Here is a 10,698-nt window from a genome sequence, read left to right as displayed (position 1 = left end):
CTGAAATTAGAAACTAACTGAAATTAGAAACTAATTGAAAAAGGAAACTAACTACTAAGGACTTGACTCAATTAATAACTTGACTCATAAGGAAACAAATATAACTCAAATCAAGCCCAACTAGAAAGGAAACTAATGAAAATGGAAACTAACTAGTAATCCCGTACTCAATCTTAGAGCCCCCTTTTTAGACCCATAAAAGTGGTCTATTACACTCAAAACACATGGGATCAAAAGCCTAACATGTATGGAACCCAACCCTAGGCTTATTCCTAATAAAACAAGCCTATTTTGGTAATTAATTTGCATCACTCTCGCCTTTCCCAGAAGGTTTTTTCGTTGTCGCTGTTGGGAGCAGCCTGACCATGAGGTTGGGCTGCTCGCCCCCTCTCACCCTCCACTGTCTTCTTCCTCCTCCTCTCTGTTTCTTTTATTCTTCTCCTTCCTTTTCTGTCTCACACGATCGGGAGGTCACGACCCACCCTTGCCGACTCCCTTGAGATTCCTTACCGTCAAGCCTCAAATCGGGTTGGTTTCTTGAGCCGATGCTCAGATCTGGAGAGACGTTGTACCGCTGGCTTTGCTGCAGATCAGATCTGGTCCTTGTTATTGCCGAGTTCTCCGCTCTCTGCTGCAGCAGCCTATCCATGAGCCGCTGCCTAGTTTGTGTGTAACTTGCAGCTGACCAAGCTGTAGGCTTGATCTGGTTTTACCGGTTTCTCCATCTCCTCCTAGAATGATTCGTTTCCTCCACTGGTGTCATCAAGGCCAGCGACTTGCATGTCTCGGTGTTGCCCTCCGCAAGGCCGGCATCCCTCCTGCTGCGACTGTCACCAACGCTTGGCCGTGGCCCTCCGCAAGGCCAGAGCCCCACCTCTGTGGCTGCCTTTCTTGCCAGAGGAGCTCCAAATCTGTCTTGGTGGCTACGATGTTGAAGTGTGGTCACATGTTGAGTACGGTTGGTTGAACCCTACTTGGAACTGTCTTGTTTGCCCCTCTTCTTTGATTTGGGCTTCTTGATTTTTGTCTCTCTACCCATGTGGGTTTTGAGTTTTGAGTTGTGTTGCCGAATTGGGCTTGATTTATAAGCCCATGTGGGCTTTTGTGATGTATTGGACATGTATTTTATGACATGTTTTTGAGTCTTCAAGCCCATTGGGCCTTGGATGTAGTCTTTTCTGGGCTTTGGTTACCCTTATTGGGTTTGTAATCTCCCCTTGTACTTTCCCTCCCCTTTTTTTAATGCATTTAAAAAACCCAACCTTCTTATCATCGATGATGGTTCTAGGAGACATAGTTGCCACTTCGAGACATTTGGTTCCAGGAGACCTGAGGGACAAAACCCAACCTTCGAGATATTTGGTTCCAAGAGACCTGAGGGACAAAACCCAACCTTTTGATCATCGATAATGGAGGGAGGAACAAAAACCAGAGGGAGGCCGACTTGAGGGGGGAGAAGGACAGGCTACAGAGGACCAGTTTTTAGCGGAGGAGGAGGAGGAGGAGGAGGAGGAGGAGGGGAGGGAGGGAGAGAGGAGGGAGATGGCTGGTCAGGAGGTGGCACGAAGGAAGAGGAGGTGTCTACGGCTACAAGGAGGGTAGAGGGGAGGGGAAGATCAAGGGAGGAGGGAGGTCCGGCGGCGGGAACCGTCAGAGGAGGGGAAGACATGGGGGGTTAGGCCATAGGAGGGGAGGGAGGGGAGAAGGAAAAAAGACCTGTGGATAAGATCCCACTGACAAGTGTGTTTTGATCTGGGCAGCAGAGGTGTTTTCTGTTCTTCAATCTATGTCTGTTGATTGGTTGATCAATAGGGTTTCTACAGGGTTTGTTCAATCATTCAACTCACAACTAAACCAAATCAAATAGAAGAAGAAGAAGAAGAAGAAGAAGAAGAAGATAGAGGAATTGAAGTGATAGATGTGGGTGGGGGATGGCTATGTCAGCCTTGGGTTTCTCATCCACAGCTATCTCAGCTGTTAAACTAACCTATCCTAGTCTAACTGTTGATTGGTTGATCAAGAGGGCTTCTACAGGGTTTGTTCAATCATTCAACTCACAACTAAAACAGATAAAATAGAAGAAGAAAAGTAGTTGATAGAGGAATTGAAGTGATAGATGTGGGTGGGGGATGGCTATGTCAGCCTTGGGTCTCTCATCCACGGCTATCTCAGCTGTTAAACTAACCTATCTCAGGCTAAAACATTTGCAAGCAAGCAAAAGTCTGTTTAAATTTCATTGTCTAACTGTTACAATTAATTGGGGGCCTTTATATAGCCAAGGCCTTGCTTCCCGGAGTAGGAAATGCAGAAGTAGGAAACTAAAACAAAAAGGGAAACTTAGAAAGGAAAGTAAACAAATAGGAAACTAACCTACTTAGAAACTAATACAGTAATACTTCCTATTCTAATTGATTTGCTTGCTAAGAAAGAAACAAAATAGAAACTAAAAGCCAACTCCCATTTTGTGTTTGACTAGGTCAACACAAACAAAAATACAGCTATATGCTGGAATCAACAGGAAATTCCAGGGGTCTTATAGAAACTGCATTCTTCCTCTTGGTTGTTTTCTGACTAGGCCTCACAAAAGGCAGAAATAAAGGATAAAACTGAAGCCAAGTAGCCAACAGTCTGGCTCGATGAGAGAAACTTGGCCTTCCAAAAGGCTGGTTCGAATGGGTAGAACTTGGGCTGAGTTATCTTGGCCAAAACTGAACTTCAATACTGGTTCGAGTGGCTAGCTGGCTGGGCTAATCAGACCTAGCACTTGATGGAACCATTTGTTGATTCGAGTGGTTCAACCTACATCAGTTAGGTACATTAAAAAAAAATAAAAATTCACCAGCCTTATTCAGTTGATGCACCCATCAATCCTTAATAATTTTGAGGCAGCCTCAGCTGCCACGTAGTGTTGCATTATGCATGTGCTCCTCCATGATCTTCTTACCACGGTAATTACATTATGTTTTTTTTTTTTCTTGTCACCTCCGATTGGCACTCCATGCTTCCATGCTATGTCTACACTGCCGCAGTGTCCTCCTTGGGTAGCCATTTTCTTACCACCTTACCGTTGCATTAAGAAAACAAGCCATTATTAACTGAGGCACACCAACTGAGACCACTAAGGCCATATTTGGTATGTTTCAATTTCAATTTTAGAATGATTTTACGTATGGTCAACAAAAAGATTTTTGGTCAAGAAATTGAAATTTTTTTGATTGGATCAATCTGAAATATTTCAAGCATAAGAAATCCATTTGGTAATTCAATTTCTGAGTATAGATTCTCTATATTTCTTTAGGAGAGGGTGGGGGTAGTGGTGGGGACGGAGCTTGGGCCGAGAAGGGGGTGGTAGTGGCAGCAGCAGTGGTGGCCATGGTGGTGCTGGTGTGACCATTAGGAGAAGAAGGGTAGTGTTTTATTTTTAATAAAGTGCAAAATCAAATCAAACAATTTCTGAAATAAAAATCACCCACGAAATTGAAATAGGAATCATACCAAATCCGGCATAAAACAACTATGTAGCTACTTGTTATTTTTTCAAACAACAATAGCAATAACAACAACTCAGCCATTTCCCAACTAAATGGGTTTGGTTACATGGATCCGCATGAGGTTAGAAAAAAAAGGAATATCCCACCTAAAAGCGGTTGGCTACATGGATCTTTGCCCTCCAAACAGCTCTATTTGAGGTCATACTAGAGTCAAGACCTAGTCTCTGCATGTCTTACCTTACAACATCCTCAATGGTCATTTTTGGCCTACCTCTAGCTCTTTTAGCTTTCTCCATCTGGATCTGATCACTTCTCCTTATTGGGGCATCCCAAGGCCTCCGTTGAACTTTACCATACCACCTTAAGTGACATTCTCGAAGATTGCCCTGAATTGGGGCAACTCCCAAATCAGCTTTTATCCGGTCATTTCTTACTCTATCTCTCCTAGTTTTGCTTCACATCCATCTCTACATCCTCATCTCTGCTACACTCAACATATCTGTTTTATGTTTCTTGATTGCCCAATATTCCACCCCCATTCATCAAACCTGGTCTTACGATAGTCTTGTAGAATTTTCCTTTAAGCATTATAGTTATACGTCGATCACACAACACTCTAGATGCACCTCTCCACTTCATCCATCCTACTTTCTGTGAGAGATACATCTTTTATATTGCCGTCTTTGTTTATGGTTGATCCTGGATATCTAAAATAGTCTCTTTGCGGTATCTCTCTCCTCGAGTTTCACCGTTTCGTTATCCGTCCTTGTGCAACTAAAGTTACGCACCACATACTCCGTCCTCGTTCTATTTATTATTGTTTTCCTAGCCCTTATATTTTTTTCTTAATTAGGAATAAATTTTTTATTTTTTTGTTTTTGGAAAAAAATATTGGCCTAATACAACGAAAGCAAATATGGTACAAAAACATAATGAGCCTCATATGCAATTGATAGTGATCTGAGAATGTAATAAAATGTTTTATGCAGTTATATGAGGGTACGTGTTCTATGCGATTCTCCATTGAGAAGCAACTAGTTATTTTAGCCATTGATGATTAGAGGAATAATTCTAACTTTTAGCCATTGATGATTAGAGGAATAATCCTAACTTCTTGTTTGGTAAGGTGTCCTGATGTTAGAATTTTGAGATTCCCATGGATCATTGAGAGATTTATTCAGTCACTAAGGTGGCTCCAGAGGCAGTGGTTCCAATTTCGAACAACCTTCATTTTAGTGCCTACCCTAACTCTCCAATTTTTATTCTTTAAATTTTATACTTTGTTAAATTCTCTTACGTTTTATGTTTCTTGATACACTTTCCTTTCCTTGGTTCAGATTGTATCTTTGCAGTTGCAAGTTTGATTATTCTGTGTTAAAATGATTTCTCTAAACTTCTCCCTATTTTTTTTACAACCAAGTTTTAATTTTTCTTCAACTGTGTCATTTTTGTAGAAAGATGACTCCTGTCAAGCGTGCGGAGAAAGTGGGAGTCTTCTAAACTGTGACACATGCAGTTATGCTTACCATCCGAAGTGCTTACTTCCACCTCTCAAATCTCCTCTTCCCAACAGTTGGAATTGCCCTGAATGTGTATGTTGGCTCTACGTAGATTTGACCATTTTGGATTTGAATGATACTGGTCGTGGTTGTAGTGTTTTGCACCGCTGAAATTATTATTACTGGATGTTACAGGTAAGCCCTCTGAATGACATTGACAAGATATTGGACTGTGAAATGCGGCCTACTGTAGCTGATGATAGTGATGCCTCAAAGCTTGGTTCAAAGCAAATATTTGTCAAACAGTACCTTGTAAAGTGGAAGGGATTATCCTATCTACACTGTACATGGTAATTCCTGGTCTAATTAATTTTCCTTTTAGTTTTCAATGGGGGATAATGTTCACTTGACAAAGAGTTCTCTATTTTGTTGCCAGCACCCTTCCACATTTTTTTTTGGGGGGGGGGTATGTGTAGGGTTGTAAAGGGGTCAGATTTGAATTTGAATCCATTTATCTTTTTTATAGCATATATATTGTTTTAATATTAAGGAAACAAAATGACATGAGTATTTGTCTTCTAAAATATAGGGGCCATTGCTTAGAGCAATGGTAGAAGGTTTGGGGTGCCAGGGAAATGCCTGGGTTTGAGTCTTTGTGGCTGCCACTTTGCGCAAAAATGCTAAATGTTAGGATGGATTCCAAACTCACCCCCTCCCAGGACCGTGCATAGGCAAATCCCGCACTGGGTAATGGCCCTATTTGTCTTCTAAAACACAAAGAATAAAGCATTATCTAAATTTGTATTCAACTACCATCAGCTGATTTTGCGTATATATATATATATATATATATTTGTTTATTGGCCTTGTAATGTTTCGCGCTTGACGCTAGCCACTTATTGTTTTCCTTAGGGTGCCAGAGAAGGAATTTCTAAAAGCTTTCAAGGCACATCCTCGTCTGAAGACCAAAGTGAACAACTTCCATCGTCAAATGTCATCAATTAATAACTCTGAGGATGATTTTGTTGCCATTCGACCTGAATGGACAACCGTTGATAGGATTCTTGCTACCAGGTTCTACCATTTGACATTTTCATACCATTTTATCATGAAATTAGGTTTTGGTGTTATTACTTGAGTCTCTTGAGGCATATTGTTGGTGTAGTGCATCTTGTGATTTGAATCATTTCCTTATTTTCTTATTTGGATTGAACTTAGTTTATTATTATTGGTGGATGATTGCACCAATTCATTTATTAAAAAAAGTTGTGACTAAATGCCCCTTTATCTCCTTTCCCTGATTTATCTAGACTTGAATTTTGTGTTATTCCCGAAACTTGCATTCTACATATATAGTTTACAAAATAGAGACTCGTGCACCTTTTTGAGCAATAAGGTTGAGTTTTTAGGTGTGGGGACATAGTTTGTAATTTTCTCTTCATTTCTTCAATGCAAACTGGGTTTCCCAAGGGATTTGGAAGATGCCTTCTTGGATGGATTATTGTCTAGAGAACATCCTCTTTACTCATTGATAGAAAGGTGACAATTGGACCTAAAATTTGTTTGCTCTTGATTCTTTTTGGTTGTTGATAAGCAGCCATTTATTGGTGTAAAAAGATTATTAATGTAGGACTAGATTGGACACCCAACTAGACCCAAAACTGCAGGAACTTTTAAACCAAAGAACAACCAATAATCACCCAAAATTAGGCAGCAAACAATAGTCCAGAACTGAGAGTCGAACAGCCCTTGTAAATCAGAATTTTCAAACCAGAATCTGGAGTTTCTGAAATCAGAGATTACACCAAAAAATGGACTAACCAGCAGCAGGTATAGAGGATTTAATAAGCCACAATCAGAAACAAATGCCACAGGAACAGGTAAGTCAAACCAGATCTGAAATCTGGGCAGAAACACAGTCGGTCAGAAGTGTAGAAAACCTCAGATCAGACAAACCCCTGGTCCGATGGGCCTAAGATTTGGATCGAACCCTCCTTCCAGCAAGGGTAGTACTCGATCCAAATTGGAGGCCAATCAGATGGCTAAATAGTCCAGTAAGGATGATCGATGCTTAGGGAATTTCTGGAAAAATTCTCAGATCAGAAATTAAAGAAGATCAGATCACTTACCTGAGATGGCTGAAGAAGAATAGTAACAATAAGAAGAAGAATAGTAACAATTAGAAGAAGAATAAAACACTTAAAAGGAACCTCTTGGGCTTCACACCGCAAAGAGTCAATTGGATCAAACACCAATTCTTTCAGCCTTGATCAAACACAAGACAAATCTTCATGATGAAGACAATAGCAGCAGCCATTAATTTGTTTTTCAAAATCATTCTAGGCTTTTAGGAGCCTCCTCTTCTTTATTTATAATGTTAATGGGGGGAGGGAATTACAAAATAGAATGTTCCTCAAAAAGGAAACCAAATATTCTCCTAATACAATAGTTACTAAAAACTGAAATTAGAAACTAACTGAAATTAGAAACTAGTTGAAAAAGGAAACTAACTACTAATGACTTGATTCAATTAATAACTTGACTCCTAAGGAAACTAATATAAATCAAATCAAGCCCAACTAAAAAGGAAATTAATGAAAATGGAAACTGACTAGTAATCCCGTATTCAATCTTAGACCCCCCATTTTAGACCTATAAAAGTGGTCTATTACACTCAAAACACATGGGATCAAAGGCCTAACATTTATGGAACCCAACCTTAGGCTTATTCCTAATAAAACAAGCCTATTTTGGTAATTAATCTACATCAATTATAGTACAAGACACAATAGGGGACACAATCATCAGCCTAGTGCTGCATGGAACTAAAAACCCAACAATCCCTGCTAAGTTACAAAGGAATGGCTTCCCAAAACACAATCTAGGTTAGCAACCCTCTTGCTTCGCTAAATCATCCGTCATCTCATTTGCACTTCACACATTTCATTGAAACTGAAGTTGCAATCGAGAGGCTAAAGATATAAGATCTAATGCCATTATGCCATATGTACTGTTTACTACAACAACAACAATCAGCTTTATTCGAGGTCATACTTGATACAATGCCTAAGCTATGCATGCCTTTCCTCACCACTTCTTCTAAGGTCATTTTAGGTCTTCTCCTGACTCTTTTAGTTCCTTCAATCTGAATCAAATCACTACTCTATACTGGAGCATCCACAGGCCTCTGTTGAACATGGCCATGCCACCTCATACAACTTTCTCGTAACTTATCATGTATCAGAGCTACTCCCAAATCAGCTATAATATGTTCCCATATGTACTGTTTGATACTCTTTAATTGTAGTTTGAGATTCTCTGGTTCATCTCATGAATGACATGGGTTGGATGATTTTTTTTTGTATTTACTGTTTTCATGAGATATATCATTAGCTTTTCTTGTTATGGTAGGTAGCTTTTAATTATCAGAGAGTATATACTTTGTTCATTTCAATGGATGGACTCGAATATATGTCTTTTCAAATTTTTTAGGTGTGGAATGTCCATCTTGGAGCACATTGAGAATATTTATATGTAATTATTGTAGCATTCGGATATTTGTTTGCTTTTTTTTTTTTGGGCTAACGACGGATATCCAGGCCTTCGGCCTAACTAGTCCCGCGGGCCCATACTAACCCCACAATCGCATGGATCGGGTCATACGAGGGAGGGTTGAATGAGAACCATTCAACTTTCACTGAAAGCAGTGAAGAGCACTAAACACCCACGTGTGAGAGGCCCAAGGTGTGCCTAGTGGGAGTCGGATATTTGTTTGCTCACACCTTCTTTCACTGTCAAATTTTTCCTATTGATTTATTTATTTATTTTAATTAAAAAAGTATTTTCTGGGTGATGATTGTATATTACATGTTAAATGTTTACAGGGAAAATGAAAGTGAGAGAGAGTACCTCGTAAAATGGAAAGAGCTCTCTTATGATGAATGTTATTGGGAACTTGAGTCGGACATTTCCACATTTAAACCTGAAATTGAAAGATTCAATAGAATTCAGTCGAGGCGTCTCAGATCATATTCCAATAAGCAGAAGAATTCTATTCGTGATATGAAGGAATACAAAAAGAAGCAGAAAGAATTTCATCACTATGAACATAGCCCTGAATTTCTTTCTGGAGGTATGATAGTTGTGCAAATCATTTGAACTTGATTGTTAAGGGAATATTCTTCTTTTTTACGTCATAATTTTGGTTGATTATCATGTACCTCTTCTCATTCTCTGGTGTACTTGAAGGCTCACTTCACCCATATCAGCTTGAAGGGCTGAATTTCTTGCGCTTCTCATGGTCGAAACAAACTCATGTGATCCTTGCTGATGAAATGGGTCTTGGTGAGTTGTTCCTGTCCAATTACAATGAGCACTGAATTTATTGATTACAATCAGATGGCACATCTAAGGGTTTGCTCTCTGAGTACAGGGAAGACTATACAGAGTATTGCTTTCATAGCATCTCTAGTGGAGGAGAATGTTTCTCCTCATCTAGTAGTGGCACCTCTTTCAACATTGCGTAACTGGGAACGTGAATTTGCGACTTGGGCACCTCAATTGAATGTTGTATGTTCATTGAACTTCTCAATGGAGTTGTACATTCCATTTCCTGCTTGTCTTTTGTCAAAAATGTGGTTTGGACTGAAAGTAAACTTGCTGCAGGTGATGTATGTTGGGTATGCCCAAGCTCGTGCTGTTATCAGGGAATATGAATTTTTCTTTCCAAAAAATGAATTTAAGAAGTACAAGAAAAAAAAGACTAACCAAGTTGGTAGCGAAAGCAAGCAAGACAGAATAAAATTTGATGTCCTCTTAACATCATATGAAATGATTAACATTGATACGGCATCTTTGAAACCAATAAAGTGGGAGTGCATGGTAATATCCTATAATCCATTAGAAGCATTTTCAGTTGCAAATGAAAATATTTATGCCATTATGATGCTGGCATATCTTTCTGCAGATTGTGGATGAGGGTCATCGCCTGAAGAATAAAGATTCAAAGTTGTTTCTTTTGTTGAAACAGTACTACAGTAGACATCGTGTTCTTTTAACCGGCACACCTCTTCAGGTTGGAGCCCTATTTGAATAAAAGATAGAACTATCTGTTTATTGTATATTATTGTTTTGACTTCTGGTGTATCCTTCCTATCTGTTACAAGCCAGCCTATTTTATTAGACATCCTGTTGATTGAAATGCTTATAATCAGGGATTAATTGTTCCTATAGCTTTGCCTGACCTTAATCTGTGCATATTAAAGATTGCTGACTGACAAAACAAGAGTAAATGGAGTGATACTCTGCATATGCTAGTGATTGTTCTTTATTTGTAACTTTTACATTTGATGCCATCGTTGTTGCCACATGTCCTTCATGACCAACAAAAAGTTACTGTGATAGTTAGACCAAGGAATGGCATATGTTTCTTGTAATTGCTGGGACACAAAACAAGTAAATCTGAATTTTCATGGGGGCCTGTGGGGATGGGCATGGTTGAAAACTTGCCTCATATTCTTTTTTTCGCTGATAAGCAATGGAAGAAAAAGAAAAGGAAAATAGTGAGAAACAAGGAAGCTGCAAGCCCCAAAATGGGCATAAGAAGAGAGCATCAGAGCAGAAAGAAAAACCCCAAAAAGGCACCCAGGCAACCCAAAGACCAGCACCAAAGCGATCAACTACATGTCCAAGCAAATGCATGAACAAAC

The 10,698-nt window shown here is 39.5% G+C and overlaps 1 protein-coding gene across 4 annotated transcripts in view; it reads left to right on the top strand.

The window, feature by feature from the left end:
* The window catches only part of LOC122080916 (CHD3-type chromatin-remodeling factor PICKLE), a 119,670-nt gene that overhangs the window by 13,130 nt on the left and 95,842 nt on the right, over window positions 1–10,698 (top strand). For all 4 annotated transcript variants that reach the window (XM_042647798.1, XM_042647801.1, XM_042647800.1 and 1 more), the window contains 8 exons: window positions 4,946–5,083; window positions 5,186–5,340; window positions 5,903–6,064; window positions 8,875–9,122; window positions 9,239–9,334; window positions 9,423–9,559; window positions 9,656–9,871; window positions 9,957–10,064. In XM_042647798.1, coding sequence (XP_042503732.1) covers window positions 4,946–5,083; window positions 5,186–5,340; window positions 5,903–6,064; window positions 8,875–9,122; window positions 9,239–9,334; window positions 9,423–9,559; window positions 9,656–9,871; window positions 9,957–10,064 — 1,260 coding nt within the window. The remainder of the gene's footprint in view (window positions 1–4,945; window positions 5,084–5,185; window positions 5,341–5,902; window positions 6,065–8,874; window positions 9,123–9,238; window positions 9,335–9,422; window positions 9,560–9,655; window positions 9,872–9,956; window positions 10,065–10,698) is intronic.

This window comes from Macadamia integrifolia, chromosome 6 (genome assembly GCF_013358625.1).
Source record: "Macadamia integrifolia cultivar HAES 741 chromosome 6, SCU_Mint_v3, whole genome shotgun sequence".
NCBI lineage: Eukaryota > Viridiplantae > Streptophyta > Magnoliopsida > Proteales > Proteaceae > Macadamia > Macadamia integrifolia.
This window is presented reverse-complemented; position numbering and strand designations above follow the sequence as displayed.